A 24492-nucleotide genomic window follows, 5' to 3' on the forward strand; every position below is an offset into this window, starting at 1 on the left:
AATAAAACAAGAGGTATGTGTAAAAAGTCTTTATTGTGCATTAAAAATAAATTATTATTCTCAAACACACAAATGCACTTCTCCGAAGCATAAAATTAGTTGTCAATAAGTTAGCTTACGATATAAAATGATATAACTATATATCTAACTCCCAAGAATGCTAGATTATCACGAATTCCTTTTTAAAATTAATAAATGCAAATTATTTTGTTACATTTCACAGTTTCTCAAACTTTACGTTTCATCTCGTTGAAAGTACTGTTTATCTCAAAAGTTTGCACTGCGCACACGCTCGTCCAAGCTCACGTTCTTACGTACTACATTATCAATGTAAAAAACTTCTTACTTTATATTGACGACATTTGAAAAATATGAATGGATACATTACGAAGTTAACCGACTTGGTTTTACAATCGATCATGGAAAGACCAGATGAAATGTAGCTGTAATACATTAGTAAAAGTTATACCACAATGAGGCCTTCCGAGCTACAGTTCAACTGGTCGAAAGACTGGACATACAACGGAAAAATAGGTAAAAAATCGACTAAATAAAGTTGACAAGACGATACTTCTAAAACGCCGTATATCCAGCCTGTTAGGACTTTGTCATTTAGTACTCATTTTCCTCATCAAGTTCGCCCTCAGTGGAGTCCACTCCGACCTCTTCGTAGTCCTTCTCAAGGGCTGCCAAGTCCTCACGAGCCTCAGAGAATTCTCCCTCCTCCATACCCTCACCGACGTACCAGTGGACGAAAGCACGCTTAGCGTACATCAAGTCGAATTTGTGGTCCAATCTGAAATAAGTAATGAAACAATATATACTAATATTATAAAGCTGAAGAGTTTGTTTGTTTGTTTGTTTGTTTGTTTGAACGCGCTAATCTCCAGAACTACTGGTCCGATTTGAATAATTATTTTTGTGTTGAAAAGTGCATTTATCGAGGAAGGCTATAGGCTATAAAACATCACGCTATGCCCAATAGGAGCCGAGCAGGGCGGGTGAAACCGCGCGGAAGTAGCTAGTTATTTATATGGCCACACTATCGCATTAGATTACACCTGTAATTACCATTAGCGCATTAAATAAATAAATAAAAAAAAATTCTTCGTGAAATAATAAGTTAAGAAATATGGTTTTCCATTATGATATTACTCATGATGATACATACCGAGCCCAAGCCTCAGCGATAGCGGTGGTGTTGGACAACATGCATACAGCGCGCTGTACCTTGGCCAGGTCGCCACCAGGCACCACGGTCGGGGGCTGGTAGTTGATGCCCACCTACACACAAACAGAAACTTATAGAGCAGAACTAGAATAGAAGAAACATCTGTCAGAATACTAAAAAAGACTAAGTTCAGTGTAACTTTACTAATACTAGTATCAGCAGATGTCTCTAACTTTTTAAATGGTGTAAGGTTCCTTACCTTGAATCCTGTGGGGCACCAGTCCACGAACTGGATGGTCCTCTTGGTCTTGATAGTAGCGATGGCAGCGTTCACGTCCTTGGGAACGACGTCACCTCTGTGAAGCAAACCGGAGGAAGTTAAAGACTGAATCGTCTAAGACCGTGATAATGAGTTAACGATGCACAGTGTTTTAGAAACCCTTGGGGGAGGACATTTTTAGCTAATAGCGTATATCGATGTAGTTAGTCCTAATAACACAAATTGCAAAAGAAACCCCATGTCAATTATTTTTAGTTTTCGAGAAAAATTACTAAAGTTGCTAATTCGGAGTGTGGTTCAAATAGGATTTTTTTAAAATTTTCTTTTATCTTTAAAATAAAGAGCAAAATTTGATATCCGGATTTTATCACATATATTTATGTGTTATTCAAGCTTTACAACACGAATGAATTGTAACTAGGTACAAAGATATTTGCAAAAAATCCAATTTTAGTTTCTATTTTTTATTTTTTTATTGACATAGTTTCCGCACGAAATCTTCATGGTAAATGATAGTTAGCCTTTTCAAATAACCACATCGCGATGTGGTTATTTGAGAAGTTAGCTAAGTACCTGTACAACATGCAGCAAGCCATGTATTTGCCGTGGCGGGGGTCGCATTTCACCATCTGGAATAAAAAAGGTTTTAGTGTTGGCTAACTAAATCTTCTTTAAGGATAGTGGAGACGCCTTTTAAAACATGAGCCACATCATATTGATTACAAAGTGTTACCTGGTTCGCCGGCTCGAAGCAGGCGTTGGTGATCTCAGCAACTGTCAGTTGTTCATGGTAGGCCTTCTCAGCGGAGATGACGGGGGCGTACGTGGCGAGCGGGAAGTGGATACGAGGGTATGGCACCAAGTTGGTCTGGAACTCTGTCAGGTCTACGTTCAGCGCGCCGTCGAACCTCAGGGACGCCGTGATTGATGATACGATCTGAAAGTAGTGAATGACTTTAGATATCTAGCTGTTCATTGGAAATCAGTTCTTCATATTTTTGAAACTTTGACAACCATTCACATACAACATAATCTTAAAAACATTATGCACTGGATCTCAGCATCAGCTTCAGTATCAAAGTTAAGTGTAACATCAGGAAGTATTTACACCTGAAATAAGTAGGTATAAGAAACTTAAGAATCCTCACAAACCTGTCCGATAAGTCGGTTGAGGTTGGTGTACGTGGGTCTCTCGATGTCGAGGTTCCTCCTGCAGATGTCGTAGATGGCCTCGTTGTCTACCATGAAGGCGCAGTCTGAGTGCTCCAGGGTGGTGTGGGTCGTCAGGATGGAGTTGTAGGGCTCCACTACCGCGGTGGACACCTAGGAAGTAAATATCGATTTATAAACCAAATTGTACATTAAAGTCATAAGTGCAAATTGGTGATAAACATTTTTTCCATAGTTTTCTCTCTAGTTGATCTGATGGTATAAAGTTACCTGAGGTGCTGGGTAGATGGAGAACTCGAGCTTGGACTTCTTGCCGTAGTCCACAGAGAGGCGCTCCATCAGCAGGGAGGTGAATCCGGAGCCGGTGCCGCCTCCGAACGAGTGGAACACCAGGAATCCCTGAGTAAACAAAATACGATTCAATTTAAAAACTGGATTCAGTATTTGTGCTCGAAATACTAATTAACAGGACCATTTCTAAGTGGGTGCTCAGAAAGACTCCTCTGCTGCCCATCCCAAGTTAGTTGATGTTGGCTTAATATGTCATTTAGTTCCATACTCGCCTAACTAACATTGCCAACTCCCTATACTTTCTTATAAGTCCCCACACAATCTATTTCATCTTGAGTCGTCCTGACTCATATCGTTTGAAGTATCCCCTCACCTGGAGACCGGTACATTGGTCAGCAAGCTTCCTGATCCTGTCGAGGACGACGTCGACGATTTCCTTGCCGATGGTGTAGTGTCCGCGCGCGTAGTTGTTGGCGGCGTCCTCCTTGCCAGTGATAAGTTGTTCCGGATGAAACAGCTGACGGTATGTGCCTGTGCGCACCTCGTCTGGAGAAAGAAAATGAAAATGATGAAGCCATTAATGCACCTAGGCACCTAGTATGATTACTTAAATGATATCACGTGCGCTTAATGTATGGACGATGAACTATGAAGTCCATAATTAGCTTTTTTTTTTTTTTTTTTGAGGGGGGAAAATCATCCAATGACTTCTCCCGCCTTGGGCAAGGCGAAAGGGAGTGTCAGACTCTTACTGACTAAAAACCACCCCGTTCCTTCTCCTGCTTTTCGACCCGAAGCCCCGGTAAACCCGCTAGGTAGTCCGCAGCTCCGGATCGTCCATAATTAGCTACATTGTTAAACGACAACTATGAGAGCTAAGCACATATCAGCTTATAATACTTTCATGGAAGAAAATTATATTTGAACCGACAAAATACCTAATACTCTTCTCTAGTCATTATACGTAGGTATATTGCTCATACACAAAACCGAATAATTCTTCGAATCACTGAAAATATATGCCTAAAAAGAAAGACATGATTCAGTGAACAGATGTTAGGTTTCAAGACGAGTTTGAGTCATACTTGAGTCACTGAAAACTTAAATAAAATGAAATAAAAGACCAAGTAAGAACAGGAGCACTTGTGAAGTCAATTGATATGAACGTTGCACCACTTGAGGCCTAATTACTTTCATCCGAGTTGATCCGAGTACGGCTACCAATTAAGATACCGTGGCAAAGAGCTTCTTAAGAGTGAGCTCTTACAAATACATTGAGGTTTCCTGTCTTCAAATGTGATGTGATTTTTCAGAGATTCTAGATGAAATTATTATCATGATCATTGTGCCAGAATTTGGAACAAAGAAAGTTGAATACTACTTGTGAATGCGATGGCCGCTAGAATTGCTAAGTTTGGCCCACCTATACTTAAGTTTGTTTTTAAAAAACTACAGAGTCACTTTGTATGTTAGACATACAGTTTATACTATAAACAAGAAAATATATAGAATCCAGAATATTAACGGCTGTATCGGATCGCAACAAACCACCTCATTTCAATACAGAGGCAATAATCAAATGATTACGAAATAACTGTATTTCATCTCGTAAACTGGGATCTAGGCCCCCTTGCGTATCAACTAGACCACAGTCTATGGGGCATACAATACATAAAACAAGGTATTTTGTACAAAAAATATGATAAAAACTGAAGTTACAAGAAGTGTTAGAAGGTGTGAAGTTATTTGAATACGGTCTGGTGTCCAGTTGAAAAATACAACGTTATGCTGTGGAGTTAAGAGCGAAATTAGATCCAGTGGTGTGTGACCGAGTTAGAAGTTGGCTACTATTGAACATAGCAGGGGGTAAAGGGGGCCTAGCTACTGGCTACTAAACATAAATAATGGATGTGACGACAGAACTTCTTTCATCGAAATGTTATCTAAAATTATAATCAGCTGTGTTACTACGAATGTCCTGCGACTGATTTTTATGTTTTCAAAGAGGTACATATTATAATTTATTAACTACCACATGGTAAAAGAATTACCACAAACGACCTTATGAAAATGCATCTAAGATCTATTTTTCCTATCCAAGTATCTCGACCTCGACCTAGAGTACCTATTTTCATTTAGTCCATGTAAAATTATTCGTCTAGTCGCTTTTTTTATATCCACGTAGGTCATTCCTCCAGAGAGGTCAATTTTCGTGCCATTATACTTACATTACGAATGTATGAAGTTTCTGACGTCGACACACAATTTGGATACTTATTATCCTCCCACAATTCTTACATAGGTAAACGGTTGGTTTTATGAGTTATTTGAAATCGTAACTAGATGCTAGAATTATTAATTTCCTTGACAGATGTGATTTTACCGAGCTATAGTGTAATGATAGGCCGTCAGTCGAAGTAATAACGGCTCGGTCCGGGGTTCAATACACGCGCCGTCTATTATAAATTTCTATTACAATCCGACGAGAAGCCTTCAATTTAAAGCCTCACGAAGCATTTCTTTATTACGCCTTTTTTGTTCGTATTTTTAGCGAGAATTTGTTCGCTTGCCGAGCTTAGCAAACAAACAATGATGCTGTGAACATCGATTAAAAATCTTTGTTGAAAGTTTAATGAATGCGATTTTAATGGACGCGCGGCTGTCTAAAGATAGTCTCTAACTGAAGTTAAACGATGCATTTCCATTGTAAACGAAGGAGATGAGGCTTACATATCTAAGTGATCTTCTTGGTATTAACCATTACAAAACACATCATTCACTTTGTTGTTCTATTTTTATTTCTTGATGGAACTATAGAGAGCCACTGCTTCGCTTAAACGCTTTAAGAAACTTAGATTTAACCGCAGTCTTTAATTGAAATCTTGACTCATTAAAATATTGTCTAGTAACTAGAAAACAGACTAGAGTACACTATAATCTATTTCAACCAACCCAATCAAAACCAGTGTCTTTCAGTCTGTCTACTACTCACCAACTACAGTAGGTTCCAAGTCCACGAACACAGCCCTGGGCACATGTTTGCCAGCGCCGGTTTCGCTGAAGAAGGTGTTGAAGGAGTCGTCTCCACCGCCCAGGGTCTTGTCGGAGGGCATCTGGCCATCAGGCTGGATGCCATGCTCCAGGCAGTAGAGCTCCCAGCAGGCATTGCCGATCTGAACGCCAGCCTGGCCGATGTGGACTGAGATGCATTCCCTCTGTGGAAGATGGGCTTTTGTTAGTAAATGGCATATTTAAAAGGATAACATGGATTATATATAGTTCCGATGTAGATTTTCCAAACTAGATACCACATATTGCGTAAATCAAGGTAAGTCTTGGTAAATAACAATATCAGTCTAAAATAATAACTTAAAGGTTATGTATTTCTAATTAGAAAAGTAGTGTTTTTAGAAAAATCTGGGTTTTTTTTAACCAATTTGTACCTTAATCATTATTTAATCTTAATTTGTTGAAAAACAAATTCTCAAACACATTTCCGTAACATTCATATCGCCCAACTACAAACAACCCATAACAATTTTTAAAACAATATTATGGAATTGGGGCACGAGGAGGTGATGCCATCAGTCCTGGCGCGGTCATTCACCCGCAGGTATATCATTAAGGGTGTATTTTATGTTACTGTTACACCTGATCACGACAACAGAGACTGTCGTCTACATAATAATAGAAATAATACGAGGATAATTGGACATATTGGTTCAGGTTAGTTTAGTGACCTTAATAGACAGAGGTGAAAGACATTCCATAAATAGTAAATAAGGGTTCACCTAAAACTGTTAACCTTACAAATAGACAACGAAACTATATTAATCACTGTCTGAAAACATGAAAATCACGATGGTTAAACGTTTCTAATGGTGTTAAACTAACGTATTATTTTCTATTCATAAATTAAACTATCTATTTCTTTAGGAGATTGTTCAATTAATTCGTTTGAAGAAGGTTTTTTTAGGTCTGACTAGGCAGAATGTGTGAAGGAAAGTTTGAGAATGATAAATTATAGTTGATTCGGCACGCACGAGGTGGGACACGCGCCTGGTTGTGATCAATAGTGCCAGACCTAGGGATAATTTAGTGTAGGCACAGCTACGAACTATTTAAATGCTTTCGACACGAATTCAGACACCACGCACTATTAGCTATAGGTACCTTCACCTACTATAGTAATGGTGTCGCTGTGTCGAATTGTGGAATACAAATTAAACAGCATTAATTTAACATCAATTAGATAAATCTTCTTAGGGTAAATGGAGTTGTCTATTTATGGTAAGAGGAAAAATGTATCTTTTCGTTGTTTCATAACATACTACCTGTGTAATAAATTCGCTAATTTATACACTAAAAGTACCAAATAAACCACAATAGCTTCGCTAAAATTCTCGGTACTATGAAAAATACAAACTCAGTAGGTAGGTGAAAATTTTCCTTCCGAGAATCCCAACAAGTCATACCTACTCCAGAATCGTACGCGAAACAAAGTAAGTTAAAAACAATAGGTACGGTGTTTGAATACAGTTCCCGGAATTTTTAATTAGAGCGAGTTCAGGATAAACTCAGTTCAAAATAATATAAGAAACATGGTGAGTCATCAAAGTTTTTGTAACTAAACCAAACCGTGTCGGTATGTTGCAAATATACCACCAAAACCACAGACCGGAGCCGTGCCTCTAATATTAAATTAATGGAGTTTATAACTACTTAAATAGGTGCCATTAATATTAGGTAACTACCTAATTCTGTTATACATCGTAATTTTTTATGATCTTCTTTCGTCTCGTCAGAAGTTAACTGAATTACTTATCTACCTAATACCTAAGTACTTCAAATTCGAATTAAACATTTTGTAACTAAGTACCTGAATATTGGAAAAATATGCTAACAACACAATCATTTAAATCACAAAAAACAATAATTATTTACTCCTACTCAAGGATTCAACCTTGAACACAACAATGGCGCTTGTTAACCCTAGACAAGCCAGCTAGAAATCATAAAACCACCCTGTACAAATAATAATATGCACGAGACATTGCTCATCTTTTACGAGTCTGGGGTTGAAATGGGGTAGAACTTTTCCATATATCTGTAGCATATATAAGTGCATATACATAGGTAAACCCCACACATCCAGACTTCCCCCGTTTCCATCATAAAACTGGGATTATCCAGCAGCCAACGCAGGCTTTATTTCACGACCACGCGAGGATATAACTTCACCTTAATTTCACGTGTAGTTTTCCTGAAATGTCTACCTAAGTTTGTATATAGTAGAGGAGAGGTTGAAATATAAGTATTTAAGTAAATATCTGCAGTCTGCTTTACATAAATCCCTTTTGATATTATTGATAACCAACCAGATTTTCTTATTTAGAATGAAAATTCAGAATTTCTTATTATTGATGACTTGGTTACAATCTTAGGAATCACACAATTGTCAAGTGCTATCTAAGTATTTATCTACTGCATAGCTGGATCTCTGCCAGCAACTGTTTCTGTTTCTATACACAAAGTCATAAAATTCTATTGATCTATTGAAATTTAAAAGTTCGTACAAACTCGTTTCTGGTCTTATAAAAGTTTAATATGTTCGCTAAAAGAATTACATGCCCATATTGGTTAAGAGTTAATGAAAATCTTAACTGAAACCACGTAATGAGATAAAACGCCTTAAAAGGTGTGACCTAATAATTAATGCGTAGGTGTGAGGTAATCAAAAAGTTATTATTGGTATCATATTTTATTTTCATTTCTAAATGGAAGACTATAACGAGATCTTTGAACCTATTGTAATATAGATGATACATATTTTAGAAGTATATTATAAAACAAAATCAATCAAATTGCAGTCGAACCCATTTGGCTTTTTAATTTAATTTAATTTGATTAAATGATAAACATTAATCCTATAACTATAACCTTCTTACCACAGATTCCTTAAAAACATAAAACTTAAAAATGTTTCTTAAAATTCATAGACAAAAAAACCGCATTCTCTATTTAAAAATTTCCGCCATAATTTCCGAATATGAATAGTTTAACGTTCGTGGAACAGAGCGTTTTAAAAAGCGAAGGTACGGTATGGTACGGTTTATAAATGAGGGATCATCAATCAGAGCATACAGCCTTCGAGGCTTCCAACTGCGTCGATATGTGAAGGGTGGCACATGGCACATATGGTACAGCATGGGCTTACAATACTAAATCAAGGATTAATGATACTCTATTATATCTTTTGGGTGAATCGTAAATTGAATAGGCAAGTTTTCACCACCTTTTTCGATCAGCAACACTAGAAAATGTGTCTATATTGTGCCCAAACTGTGCGTTTAATTAATTTGAATTTCAAACTATTTACACCCGTCATCGTCTCTCCAAAACTATTCTGTAGATGTGTTTCATTACTAAGTTAATTGTAAAATTGTAAAGTTGAAAATTACAAGGGAAGCTATCACGAACTAACTGAAAAAACACGTAGGTACTAACCTAGAAAAACACAGTTTATCATAGTCCAATTAGCCAGTCTAGTCTGGCCAATTTATGACAACGCTAAGCTGTGTAATTCGTGTATGACAGGGAAATGTGTACCTATGCAGTGCGGTGTCATTACGCGGCTAATAGCTGGCAATCATATCGCAGTAATCAGCCCGTTACACTACGTGACACTGCCTGGATTGGGGACAAAATAATGCACTTATGTCTGGGGCCTGAAATTCTACAGTTAGGTTTTTGCTATCTCTATATTTATTTGAATAAAAATTGGTTGTAACAGTTTTCAGAAAATCCAAAACATGTTTAGAAAAGTGTGTTACGAGACATCAGCTGTAAATAAAACGAAGTAAAAGCTAGATTGTATAGCGTTATTCTGAAATTACGTAATTTACTATGAAAAACTATGTCGTAATGTGCACCTCTGCCTACCCCTTCGGGGATAAAAGGCGTGACGTTACGTTACGTTACTATGAAAAATGAATTTCCTATGAAAAAATGTAACATTACGTCTACCTTATTTGTAAGTAATACAAAACTATCAACTACCAATAAAACGAAAAACCCACGCGAATCACTTAAACAATACATTCGATTGTTCATCCAATTACAATTTAACATTACGACTGTTTAAATGGGATCGGATAGCCACAATAAAATATCAGTAATTCTATAAAAGGAAGCATTTTGTAGGCGGTTAATTGCAAAGCCACTGAGAACTCCCACAGATGAGGTTAACTGGACAGTATTTATGGCACCTATTGTCAATTGTTTGGTACTCTTGACAGTTTACCCGAAATAACTTTAATTGGATCAATTTCGGTCAGGAAATTGACAATTTGATCTTACATAATGTGTGTGTAATCTTTTAAACATTAAGCTTCTTAATGTTGACTCACACACAAACATCATTAACTGTTTAGTTTTGTGTCGTTATATTTAAAATCTGTATTGTAATTGCATTTTTATGACAGTCACTTCACCTACTGACTTTAAAAGTTTAAGCCATAGTTAGACCTCAAAAACATTGGGGAAAAAATGGGAACTCCATTTAAAGAATGAGCCAATAAAAGCTTCTTTATAATCTCTATTGCCAAGTCTCAACTATACAGATTTAGAAAATTACAAAGAAAAAAGATCTTTCAATATCTTAAACTTAGGTTTAATTTAGATAAACATTACCTAATGTAAATACATACATAGCAGTCACATAAATTGATCAGTAATCAGTAATCTGACTGCATCATTTGTATCAATAGTTCATCTGTGACGCTTCAGTACACAGAGACAATGGAAGCTACCGTCCTTACATCCACGGCATCCGTCGTAATCACCCATACATCCTCGAAGATCGATGAAGCGTCTTAATATTTATGTCTTCTTGTCTGGAATTAGTTTTTGTTATGACCCAACCCAGACAGGTAAACGGATGTTACATTTAACTCAGTATGTAACTTTTAGAGACATATAGAGACTAGATTGATGATATATTAAAGAAGGGCCAAATTAAAAGTACCCTTAACCGACGAGCATGCATGAAAAGACTGATGATTGTTGATTAAGCGAAAGAAGTATGTAAGATTCGTAGCATTTGGCGTTCCATTGCTTCTGCCTACCCCGATTAGAGACCTATTATGTGTATATGTATGTATGTAACTTCTATATAAAACATAGTTTTGTTCGAACCGAATCTCTATAGATCCCAATAATAGAAGGAAGAAAGACATTGTTGAAATAGTTTGACAGCAGCTTTTCGTGATCATTGCTTGTTAAAAACTACCAAAAAAATGACTAATCTGCTTTGAATCATAGTTTTGTCATGATTCATAACCTTCCGCAACGTTCTTCGAAAATAGGACAAATAGAGACTACAGCGACGAAACAAAGAAATTAACGTTAGTCATATTCATCTCAATACAACATAGGTATAGACTTACAATAAAAACATGACTATTTAGCTTGGTTACACTAAAAAATACACTAAACGATCAGTTACAGTCGATTAATAAAATCCGTGGAACAGACAAAAACAACAATAGCGAGACACCAAGTGTAAGAACCCATACAAAATCATTAAACACGGTGCAACACTAGTGTGGAAAAAATATCGGATAATTTGCGGATATATGTAGTGCATTGGGCAGCCCTACATAGCCCTATACTTGCGGATATCGGTATCCGCCCTCCGGAAGGGAGCTTTTAAGTCGTCGGAACCACACCCTTGATTAGTACTTAGTACTTAGGTTACCACCCCATTATTAACACAGGCATTGTTAAGTTAGACACTACAGTTTTTTTTACCTAGGACACTTTTAAGGTCTTAAATATCGATAACTACTTCGGTAAGATAATTAAAGTCACGTTTCTGGAAGGGAGTTTTTTGCTAAGTAATGAGATTTGGTTTCACTCAGTGTAACTTCAAGTAGGTAGGAGTTGCAACAAAATACAAATGATGGTCTAGAGGATATGGATTAGGATTAGAATCATATAATCTAATTTTCATATTTTACCGACTGGAGCTAAAGGAAATTATGGGTTTTCATCTTCAAAGGTTAAGCACGTTACCTACGTGCTTAACCTTTATATAAAAAAGTTAATTTAAAAAACTAAAAAACCCGACTGCGTTTCTTTATAATATTAAATTGAAAAAACCCTAAAACAAGAAAGTCATCGTAAAATTAAAGCAGTCGGGACCCATTCTAAATATGAAGACTTAGTGAGGACACATACGGCTTGCTTTCTAGAATGGGTCCCGACTGCTTTAATTTTACGATGACTTTCTTGTTTTAGGGTTTTTTCAATTTAATATTATAAAGAAACGCAGTCGGGTTTTTTAGTTTTTAAATGAACTTTTTTTATTTAATTTTTTTTTAGTTTTTATTATTTTTGTATTTTGATATATCTAGTGTCACTCTCACAGTCAATACGAATCAAACGACCCCTATCAAGCGGAAATGTCATCCAGGCTAGAGAGTGAGAAATATTCAAATTTGGCGCCAAAAATCCGCCATTTTGTTTTTTTTATTATTTTGATATATTCAGTGTCACTCTCACAGGAAATACAAATCTAACGACACCTCTCAAATCAAAATCCATCAAGTCGTTTAGGCTAGAGAGTGAGAAATATTCGAATTTGGCGCCAAAAATCCGCCATTTTGTTTTTTTATTATTTTGATATACCCAGTGTCACTCTCACAGTAAATACGAATCTAACGACACCTCTCAAGTCAAAATCCATCAAGCCGTTTAGGCTGTAGAGCGTGCCAAACAATTATACATACATACATACATACATACATACATACATACACTCGAAAAACATAACCCTCCTTCTGGCGCAGTCGGGTAAAAATTGAAGAAAACGGACTACCCAGCGGGTTTACCGGGGCTCCAGCTCGATAAGGAGGAGTAGGAACTGGGTGGTTTTTAGTCAGTAAGAGTCTGACACTCCCTATCGCGTCACCCAAGGCGGTAGAAGTCATTAGATGATTTTCCCCCTCAAAAAAGAAAAAAACACCATACGTCAAACACAATACAAAATATATATTTAAAAGCAATATCTACGTATGATATGGTACGCATGTCCCCATACGCTATGTATCGCGTGGTATAAGCAGACTAGGCATCAAAGCCTATGATTACCCACACGATTGCAGCAGACACGCCACGCCAGGTCAATGAACTCACACTAATTTCCACCGCCATTTTGGTCGGAAACAAAAAAACTGACCATTTGTTGTCAGTTGTGTGGTTCCGTCAGTCAATCGATTCTGTTTACTGTTTGTTTGTAAACAAGAACTAGCCAACACTCAAATAGCTGTGCTAGGTTTGGTAGGTTTGGTTTGGGTTCAAATTGATTTTTTTATGAAACAGACAGACGAGCAGACGTATCACCTGATTGTAAGCAATCGTCGCCGCCCATGAACACTTGAAACACCAGAGGCGTTACAATTGCGTTGCCGGCTTTTTGGGGGTAAGGAATTTCGGGAATCGTGGATTGGGAAGATTGGAAAGGAATTGGGCCTCCGGTAACCTCAATCACACAACGAAACACACGTGTTTCACGTCGGTTTTCTGTGAGGCCGATCGCTTTAATTTGGATTTGTTTTATATTTGGTTTGTCCTTAAGGTTCTGCTGACATTTCAAAACCCTTAGTACTATTTTCAACGCAAAGCAAACTCTTACTAAGGATACTGAGCTCTGTATTTTGCTTTAAAGACAATTTCTATGTTATCCAAGTATCAAAAGACAGTGCAATATTGTCTCCAAATAAAGAAAATGCACAAAATCTAAATTAATGCGCTCTCTCCACTCTCCAGCTTTTGTGAACTAGAAACAAAGCGTGGCTTTTCATTAACCACGGAACTCCAATTAAAAAGAAATAAAAAAGCGAAGAGTTTAGCGCATACAGCCAGCATTGTCTGCCCAGTCACGGCCGAGGCTGTGCTGACGTATCGCAGTGTAACACTGACTCATCTGTAGCTACTGGTGCTTTTTAAAAGCAAAAAATCTACTTGTACGTACATCTTTTTTCTTTTCAGTATGATTTGTTATATGGCCGTCATAAAAAAAACATTGTTTGGCTACTAGGTGTAAGATTAATACATTGAACGCCATGGTGGTCACCGGTGACCGACGTTAGCGGAGGATTTGCCTTCAACAGTTTTCTATTGGCAGTCAAAGACTTAAAAAGTAATCTGTACTCTACCTACTTACAATACTGAAATGAAAGCATTGTGTGTGTGTGATCCTGGGTAACTATCCTCTAACCTGGTTTATTCATAGGTAATTCGAGTTTTTACGTGCTTTTTTCCATCTAAGCAACACAATTAATTCGCATTTACAATACAGACAAAATAATTTGCGGATTCCACATTTTATATCGCTTATCCTTGATAATCGAGAAATGACTGCAAAATTGTATGGAACACGCGACGTGAAAATTTAATTAATAAATTGCCGTGTAATATGACGTCATAGTTAAGTACTACATAATACTCTTATTACCGAGGGATGTGAGGGAGGGCCTGGTGATGACGTCATAGGCACGCCCGCCCGATGACTCAATGGCTAAAAGCTCTTGTATTTGGGCTCCGGTGTTACGTTACGCACTTATTGGTATTTGGTACAAGTCTAATGAACTAACAGATGGACTTTTTTAACAAGTATTTTTTTTTTGCTTTTTTATTAAATGGATAGCGTTGTTCGTTTAGACGTTTAGGGTCGAGCGTGACTGTTGGTTTTGGTACTTGAATTAAAGAGACTTTTAATTTTATATTTACAGTTTCCCTTTGTAAGCAGAATTTCTTAAACGAGATTATTTTTAAAAATCGTTGCCCTCACACTTATATTTTGTCATGAATCGTGGGTGCGTTTACAAATAATTTCGCATGCACACAAAATGTTGCTCCGTGCGGGAAACGAACCCGATACATGCGATAACCGTGCAGTCAATTCGCAATTACTGTATGCACACCTTAAGTAAATGTGCTTTTTGACTACTGTCTTACATTTCCTACCCACGCAATAAAATATTCAACATTATAATACTACCCAAATATCGGCTCCCTTCAAACACAAATTCAAATTATACAAAAATTAATTAAATTGAAACGCATCAGTTCTAATTCGTTGATAAGTACAGCCGTGGTGGTAAACAAGGTAATCTAATTCTGTAATTAATGTGTGACCGTCTACCGTGAACTGTTGTTTCCATATCTACTCAGAAACATAAGGTGCGCATGTATTTTTAGAACTTGAACTAATTGTAAGATGACTAAGTGAATATTTTGACAAGCTTTTAAGTAAGTCAAGCTTGTATTGTATCTTATTCTAAATTAGCTGATGTCCGTGGTTTCGCTCGCGTTGATTACAAATGCGCGTTGAATGCCAATAAAAGTCCTGTCAACATAGGTCCAGCCATTTCAGAGATTAGTCAGAGAGCCAGACGAGTCTTTTCAATAAAATTGTTAATTTAGAGTTATTAATTATACGTTTCCGATTGTTTCAGTCCCTAAACTACTACTATAATAGGTCGGTTAACCTAGTGTTTAAGTATTAAAACCTTTTTAATTGTTATAAAAAACAATTAGAATAGTATCTCACAACTACCTATAGGTACGTTAAACCCAACTACAAAACTATCAATTATGTATATTAATTGTAAACTTGATAGTCGTATTCATCGATTTGTCTAGTTTTATTACAAAGAATCTATATTGCTGACATCCTATCCTTAACTTTTTGCCCTTATATTAAAGCATCCATCTACTTTGGCATGATGCCAATCTCTCAGGATAGAGGGGCGACCGCGACAGGCTTTTGTTTTCAACCTGACGTTTTACCTAAGTCTCTACCTAGGTAGACATGTCTACCACAGTCTCTATTATAGCCAAAGGTAGTCCAACAATAATTGCCTAACTTTAACAGACGAAACCACAAGTCATTCCATTTAACTACAGTTTAAACGTTTTGTGGTTAAAGTATTTTAACGTTGTTATAATAGGACTAATTTTCTTTAGGTAGGTACATAAAGTTTTTACATAGAAACATGTGTATGTTGAGTTTGTATGTATAATTAATTTATTAGCGAAACATACTATGAATTTGTAATTTAATAATGTTACTTTGTTAGTTCATGTAATATGATAAGTAGTTGCGTGCAAATGTAGCTACCTAAATGACCTAGTATTTATATCACCTAGAGGATGAATTACAGGCCTTATGTGACTAGCCTAGATTTGGCATAGCTATCTAAAATGATTTTGTTTTAGATACTTACTATGTATTATTTAGACTCATTATTGAACATGATACTTTAGTTGCTACTTTAGACTGGATTTTAAATAAGGCGAGAAACATTGTATCCATATTAGATACCTTTTTTTAAACGACTAGAAAAAAAGAGGTTCTCTGTTTGACGTGTAGATGTTTGTGCGCGATTATCTCGCGTTTGGCTGAACCGATTTTGATATGGTTCATCATAGTATTTTTCAGACTTGGGACGAGATTTTAGGTATATTATTGTTTGGAATATTACTTAAAAAATGGAGGCTCGCACTTTAACACGTGTGTGGAGTTCGGATTTTTTAACGTAGCTTTATCTAAGGTAAGCGTACAAAAGTCCCATGCAGCTCCCTTGTTTCAGAGAACTGAAGGGTAATAATATCAGAACTGTGCTGTGTTCGTTACCTATCAACCACAAATTATTATCTGACCCATCTTTCCTTGTGAAATAAGGCAGTAATATCCGTTATGTTACATCACAACACTGCAATATTCCAATTAGATTATTGGCGTAACCTTCAAAGTTTGTGACATTGTCATGTCGTACCCAACGACTGCTCGTTGCGTGTCGAAGTAACTTATTGTCTTGCTTTGGATCGCTGTAATATCTTCAGCGTGCAGCAAAAGTTAGATAAAGTATTAAGTTTAAACATTTGACATTTTGTTTTAACTATGAAGGCACAGCTACATGTTTTAACCTCTTGTATGCTGGTATATGAGACATAAAACACAATAGAAAATACATTGTGTCTCGCGTAGATCTGCGCTCCCGGCATACTACGGGTTAAGATTGACTTTCTTTTATGGTTCAAATAAGAAAGCTCCGATATTGGAAAGCTTTTTTTTATTTATAAGAAGTTGATTGCACACTGCGTACATGGGTAAGTAACTGAATTTCCTGAAATATGAAATGAGCCTGCGCTGACACATACGTATTTCTAGTCCCTTATATTGAACTACATTAAGAATGAGCTTTTTGTCCTGCATTGAGCTTAACCATACGTCATTACGACTTTTAAACACAATTATATTAATAATTATGGTTCACCATAGACCTTTAAATAAAAAGCGACATATTAGAAAATTATTTGTAACACGAATATCGCTTGAAATTAATAGCTGAACGTAATTAGTGCTAGCGTATTGTGTGTAATTAGACGCGCCCAGCGCTAGCCGCGGCCGGTTCACTCACCTCCCAATTACATTTGACGTATATTTTATTATTTTTTAGTTTTACACATTACATTGACTTGTTACAAGGGCACACGCTTTAGGTGTGGTTTAGACAAATAATTGGGTAAAGATTATTATTACATAATGTTGTATTATGACACCACAGAAATTTAAATCAACCGCTATGGTCCACTATGTTTTCTGTTGGTAAAAAGGATTGATAAAAAATATAAGTAGAGATACTTACATACTCAGAGACAATTTATGATTACTTAACCCAGCCCTTAGCAATTGTTTTCTGTACAAAATCGTTACTAAAGAATAGTTTAAGTAAACGTTAAATGACGCTGAGTGCGACAGATAGAGTTGGTAGCAAAGTGTAAGGTTTTAAATATTATTATATTGTGTATTTATACAACTTATTTAAAAAAGTACCTAGTCCTACTAAAGTTTCTAATTTCAAATGTAATCTTGCAACGAGATTGTTCTAATTTAATATTAATTCCGACAAACAGTAACCCGACTAACGAATGAAATCCAAGCTAAAATGATTCATGAAGTTATTTCGGGACCTACTCTACCTAACTAACTTACAAGGAAAAACATTCTTTGTTTTTTGTTTCAGACGAAGACACGATACGATCTTTAGCCTTAAAATCAGTTCGTTAAACATCCAAAATAGTAGTACTGTTTGAAAAAGAACTTAATATTACTTTTATAATAAGGTTTAAAATAAAACAAAATGAATTTAAAAAGATTTTGATATAAATATAGATAAATGCTCTTCAGTACCTACGTATGTACAGAAAATACAAATCAAAGTTCAACACATATACATATATGTAGGCCTATATAGAATGGAGAACTGAACCGATGTGTTGATTGAATGTCTAGGAGGTCCATAATTGGTAATCTTTTTTTTTTTTTTTTTTAAGGCGTGACAATCAACCCATTACTTCTCTCGTCTTGGGTACTTGGTACTCTTACTAACTAAAAACCTCAGCTGTAATTATGTGATATACTAATAGGAATTCTGCGTAGGCACCTATATTTTTTATTAAATAATTATTTCATGAAAAAGTCTAATAAACCCTTTAACCAAAAACAACGAACATTTTATCTATTAACATCCCCATAGCAAACAAAATAACCATGAATCATACCATTAATAGGATAATAGCAGGATCGTCTAGCCTGCGCCTACGCATCGATTGTTGTGCTGTTGATTAGGTATTATATGCTCATTGTATTCAGTTTTTGTTAAAGTAAAGGCATTGTTCTAGGATTTAAAACAAAACCTGGAAGTAGATGTCGAAATAGTAATTTGATATGATTGATACATACTATGATATGATACTATGTGATTGTACCTACTCGATAGTGTACCTAACTATGATATATTTATATAAATAGATATACAAATACAGTCTTGACTAGGAAGTGTACTAGGCGGATTTTCCCGAGTTTTCGAGTGTTTTATAACTTTTGTACTAAATTAATTATTATGTTTTTCGGCTTACTCAATATAAAGAGTAGCAGCGCGACATTTGCTGTATTGAATATGAGCCTCTAGCATGGCTTGAAACTAGTCGAGTTCCTCGTCAAATAATTACGTAAGTAAGCCAAAAAACGTAGATAATAATTAAGCTTTCGAGTGCATATTGTGACGGTATTTTTTTTAGATTACTGACTTTTAATTAAATCTGATGCTCTTATTTGGATAAGTAAAAGCTACGAGAAAGAAAGATAATTCAATGCCAATAAGTAGCCTGTATACTAGATTGTTGAAATGAATACCTATATTAAAATATAACTAGTATACATATAGTTAGTCGAAGCTTTCAACAAAGACACGATAATAAAGAGTAATTTATCTTCGTACCTACTAAAGTAGAACCTCCTTTCATCCGCTACTGTGTTTCAAATTGACTACAATTATTATCAGCTCGTTATATCAGTAGCCTCCATCTTTCTCTCTATACATTGGCTATTGAAAATAAAAGGTTTTCGATTTAAAAGCAATAGGTTCATCACAAAATATACCGTTTCAAACCCGCTACGTTTTGTTTTTACCAAATTGATTGAATTCGTATCCAATTCGTCGTTTACAATGTATTTTTAACTGTGTACTAGTTAGTATAAAGTCCATTTCGGATAATAGAAGTTCTTTAAAGATTTCATTTCATGCTTTGATTGGTCAATTTAATTTGAGTCAGAGAATCGCATTTGTGCTTTATATTATATTCAAACTCATCAATCTATGTTCATATTCTTTTATAGAATTAAACTTAATTATGTAAATCATAAGTTAATATTAGGACTTAACATAAATTACAGTTCATCTAATTTAAAATAATCTCGACTGCACGCTTGGCACGGTGGCTGGGCAGCCAGCTGCCGAGCTGTCCAACCCGCTACATGTTGTAGCGATTCCCGGACGCAACAATTATTTGTGAGATTTATAAATTGTTGTCAGGTGTCATGTATATGCGCACTTACTATGTTTGTAAATGCACCCGCGACACATAAAAAAATCTAGTGTGGGGCAAGGTTATAAAACGAAACGAATCTTCATTTAAAGAGTACTTGACTAAAATCATATAAAAAAACTTTGCCTGAATGTATACTACACTTAAGAGTAAAAATAAATGGAATACTCAATGCAATAAATTACAAAACCCAGTAATTTAACTCTACCATTCACGGCTCAACATGCACACTAGCTAAACAAACTTCCAGTTATTTAACACATACACATATTACATTAGATCTACATAATAACACCTAATTTCAGGTGAAATTAAAGTATAAAAACAAAAGCGTAAGTTTATCGCTACATCGATAAAAAACTCATTTCATCGTGTCGTGTGGCCGTGTCACGTCACTAGCCGGTGGAGTATCATCGATATCGATAACATGTAAGTGGACAGCACTTTATCTACAATTATGTTACGGTAGTATTACAATATCATATTAAAAACGCTATCGAACTTGCATTACGCTTAGTTATACAATAGATTAGGATTTATCTTTGTTACCGTTTCATGGAAAATTGACATGTTTCATGAATTGTTTAATTAAAAATTCTTATTTATTTAAAAGTTTGTCTAAAAAAGTTTACCAAGTGAAAGTAACGATCTAATGTCAAACAGTAATTTTCATTGTAATAGGAGGTGAGCTTATTGCAATATACTGGGCACAATTCCGTGCTGTGCAGTAGCACAGTTCTCAGTAGCAACTAAGAAGTATAAACGAATATCTAAACTAATTTCATATTCATTAATATATTTCATATATTAGGAATACATGTATATATTAATATACAGTAGCTGCAAGTACCAAATACATATAGGTATCAAATAACAGCTGTGCAGAGTAACAAGCCTTCACCTTCTCAATTGCCATGAGCTCTGCAATTATTAATATCGATTCGTTTCGATCGATACCCAGTGCGCTTCTCTTTACTGAGCATTAAAGTGCAGCTGTGATGCTATACTTTCAGTGCTGATCATAAATTGCATGAATTTTCAGCTGTTTATTCACGACCACACAGGCAGAAGAACGAAATGGCATACAACGACTTTAAATAATTTATTACAAAAGTTTTAAAGTACGAGAAGTTAGTTTAGTATTTTCTAAATTCAGTAATAATTATTCCAAGATTAGGTACTTTATTAATTCATTTCATTACCTAATTACACATAGGTACTTTGACATTGGCCTGAAAGGAAACCTATGTTTATATCTTAACAAGTTTTAAATTCATAACATCATCCATATTAATCCTAATACAAGATCTAATTAAGCCGACAATCCTGGCATCCGCCCCTGCCCACGACGCATCACAGTCGTGGATCGTAAACCTAAACGAAACGTGACAATTGTTAAACTGTCGCATAAATAAATAATTAATAAGCTCGCAGCTTTCCCGTGCGATAACAATGCACGCTTGCATATTGGAATAACGATCGATGTTCAATAATCTATCGGTGACTAATCCAAGGATTGTTTTAAAGTTAAACATTGATAACATTGAAGCCTGGTGAACGCCCTAGCGTAACAAAGTGAACGTTATTTCCGGTTTCAGTAGAAAAAATCCAATCAGGCGCGTGTCTATTTTATATAGGATCAATGTTTGTCTTGGACATCGGCCAAGACAGGTGACACGGAGTTCTAATCGACGTCACGGCAGATTGGCTCAAAGTAATGCAGGCTACTTGACCTGGCTTGTGGTGGTCGTGGACCGAGGAGTTTGCGGTCAGCAGGCGGTCAGCCATGACCGACCAGCTCCGATTAATGTCACGTGGAAATTCGGCTGAGAGGTAGACCGTCTGAGGATATTTTGTAATGATCGTCTTTTGCTGAGGTCAAAGGAGTTAATTGTAGTGTTCAGACTTTTTTCTTTCGAATACTATTACTGAATAGGTACGATATCATTATAGGTCTAGATTTACATAATGTCTGTTTTCTTTTCTGTTTGGTAGGTTACTCTTATATTATTTTTTATTACTATTAAATTATTGCTATTCGTCTATGTGCTAATCTAATAGTAGTTTTACACAATTATAAAACAACATTGATACAGGATATATGCTATATTGCAAATGGTGCATCAGTATTTAATTTTATAATTAGCAATTTTCCTGGAATTGTTTGTGACAATGCCAAGGTTCCCTGCAGGATAAATCCGCAATGGATTATATTCATAATTATATCATCTACCTTATTTGTATATCATTGAAATAAACAATTTGAATACTAGGTAAATATAGTATTTTAATTAATTTTACCTGTTTCCTATATGATGCTGTGTATGTAACCTATTTTAAATTTGAACTCCACGTGTACTAAATGAAGTTACTAAGGTAACTGGGATTGTTCTAGACTTTTATTAAACGTCCAAGCCTTACGAATTTCTTGTAGCCTATATAACGGTTGAAATACATAGAATTGTAAATATATAATTTCGAAATAGGAATACAATTTGCCGTTTATCAAATATCTGAATAGTGTTCAATTTTAAACCCTATTCGGATATTTTATTGAATGATCTGAATAGAAAGAAGAAATACGCATAACGCTTTAGGTACGGTACTTAAGTACATATTTACACACCTATGTATAGTTTTGTATAAACAGTATACATTTTTCTTTTTCCTTACTTAATTTTCATGTTGGAAAGTAATTAACCACGAAAATTATTTTGTTAAAACATTTCATGTGAAACTTTTCCCCAATATCTTTCAGACGAGACTCGCCTACATTTGTTTCGTGACTGAAAGCGCTTTTCAGTCAGTTGCTTAGTTTCAAATAAACGTAATCATGTTCGTGTGTAATAAAAAAAGTTTTCAGAGAATTCGTTCGTGATTATATTTTTTCAAAGTTTCAAAGTTCAGTGTCGTGTTTTTTTTTCTTAGAAATAAAATACGTATACGAATAATTTAACCAGATTTCTTTGATAACTGCTTTTAGAAGACTAATTAGGAAACAAAAACTGAACTGTGTGATATAATTGAATAACTTATTTCAAAAACACGATTATTTTTTAATATTCGTATTGTGTATGTGGATTGTGTTTAACATTATAGATCTAAGCCAAATGAAGACGTTGTTCAAATGTTTTTTTTTTGTTTTGGAGGAAACTTTTTTTGCAAAATCGGAAAAGTTCTGGAAAACACAACTCAAATCTCCCCGTATGTAATAACAACCAAGATAATTCAGTCCCAATATTATTTATATTAAATTAAATTCTCTGACAAAAAAGTAAATGATGGGTAAGAGGACTCACCATTGTTGAAGTTTAGATGTAGTTTGTAAGAGACGTGAGAAAGGAGCGAGTGGCGTGGCGGGTTCGTAAGGCAACGCACCGGGCCTGACTGTGTCGGAGCCGGCCCGCGGTCCACTTATATACGGCACCCGTGCGCGCGCCTATTCTGGACGACTCATAAACTATTTCATACAACTGAAATCTCAGGACCACTCCTTGTTGGATTTTTTTGTTTACCTAGCAACTGAATTTTAAATAAGGTGGAGTTTACTCACCTATTCATACATACAAGACGGGGCGATATCGAGATTTTCTTTACATAGTTTTTCCGATTTCTACCGAAATGAACCGCGTTCAGAATATTTAAATCGGATAATATATTATCGTGTTTTATTTTTATATATGATGTCTTTTGATGCTTACTCCACTAAGTACAATCGGTATTTTAGATAAAGGGGAGTTAAAAACAACAATATTTACTATATTGATGAATAATTCGTTCAAATGTTATTTGCATTAGTTGTACTAGTTTTTTTTGTTTGTTTGCTTCTTAAGACTCTTGTGTCGAGCCTCTACTATTAAAATTTCATTATAAGCTTAAAACAACAAAATTTCCTAATTTCATCCCAAACACGAAAAAAACCTCATTCATAAAATGCTGCTCAATTTTTTCACCTAAGCCATTCCTATCGATCAACATCAGATCGAGCAACAGTAATGTCCAGAATAGGACGGCTGAATCACACCGCGAGTGTGTCCAGACGTGCCCAATATTCCGTGGTCCGTCCCTGCCCCACTGCACGAAGTAGTGAGTTAGTGACTAAAGCCAAGCCAAAGCTCCGTGACTAATTGTATTCACAAATATGAGGTTTAAGATCACCGAAACTAATGATTTAGAACTATTGTGAGTTTTATGTTAATTTGGGTTAAAACAAAGGAATGTTGTAACTTATAAGAAATGGTTTACTTTTGTGGACCAGCGATTTTATGCACATTTGACAGAAATAAGTCACAGATGTATTTTATTTACACAAGGGTTTTGTGTATTTTGAGTAAATGAGCATGTATTACTGTTATGAGTATATGTTTTAAATATTTTATTTTTATTATTTTCTTTTATTTTAACCGACGAGCATGCATGAAAAGACTAATGACTGTTAATGAAGCGAAAGAGGTATGTAAGATTCGTAGTAATTGGCGTTCCATTTCCTCTGCTAACACCTATAAAAGATAAGCGTGAGGTTAAAATGTATGTATGTATGTTATTTCCTTGTAAAATGTCTGTTCACTGGATATTCGTCGTATTGTTTGGTATTCCTTGATATTAGGTATATTCCTACTTC

At 35.5% G+C, this 24492-nt stretch overlaps 1 protein-coding gene across 1 annotated transcript; it reads right to left on the reverse strand.

The window, feature by feature from the left end:
* Positions 1-14: 14 nt before the first annotated feature.
* LOC118268473 (tubulin alpha-1A chain) lies at positions 15-23315 on the reverse strand. Its single transcript, XM_035582991.2, has 10 exons — positions 23171-23315; positions 5905-6127; positions 3286-3458; positions 2892-3020; positions 2604-2774; positions 2185-2388; positions 2025-2080; positions 1431-1527; positions 1172-1284; positions 15-796 (listed from the first exon to the last, which is right to left on the reverse strand). The coding sequence occupies exons 1-10, from the start codon at positions 23171-23173 to the stop codon at positions 613-615; spliced, it is 1353 nt and encodes a 450-aa protein (XP_035438884.1). The 5' UTR covers positions 23174-23315; the 3' UTR covers positions 15-612.
* Positions 23316-24492: the final 1177 nt, after the last annotated feature.

The sequence above is a fragment of the Spodoptera frugiperda genome, chromosome 29, assembly GCF_023101765.2.
Source record: "Spodoptera frugiperda isolate SF20-4 chromosome 29, AGI-APGP_CSIRO_Sfru_2.0, whole genome shotgun sequence".
NCBI lineage: Eukaryota > Metazoa > Arthropoda > Insecta > Lepidoptera > Noctuidae > Spodoptera > Spodoptera frugiperda.

Bases quoted from the DNA above. Each gene is read 5' to 3' on its own strand.
- LOC118268473 (XM_035582991.2), bottom strand. The intron at 3,459-5,904 runs GTGAGTAGTAGA...TTCTTTCTCCAG, and splicing joins CTTGGAACCTACTGTAGTTG to ACGAGGTGCGCACAGGCACA. The intron at 3,021-3,285 runs GTGAGGGGATAC...TTGTTTACTCAG, and splicing joins ACCAATGTACCGGTCTCCAG to GGATTCCTGGTGTTCCACTC.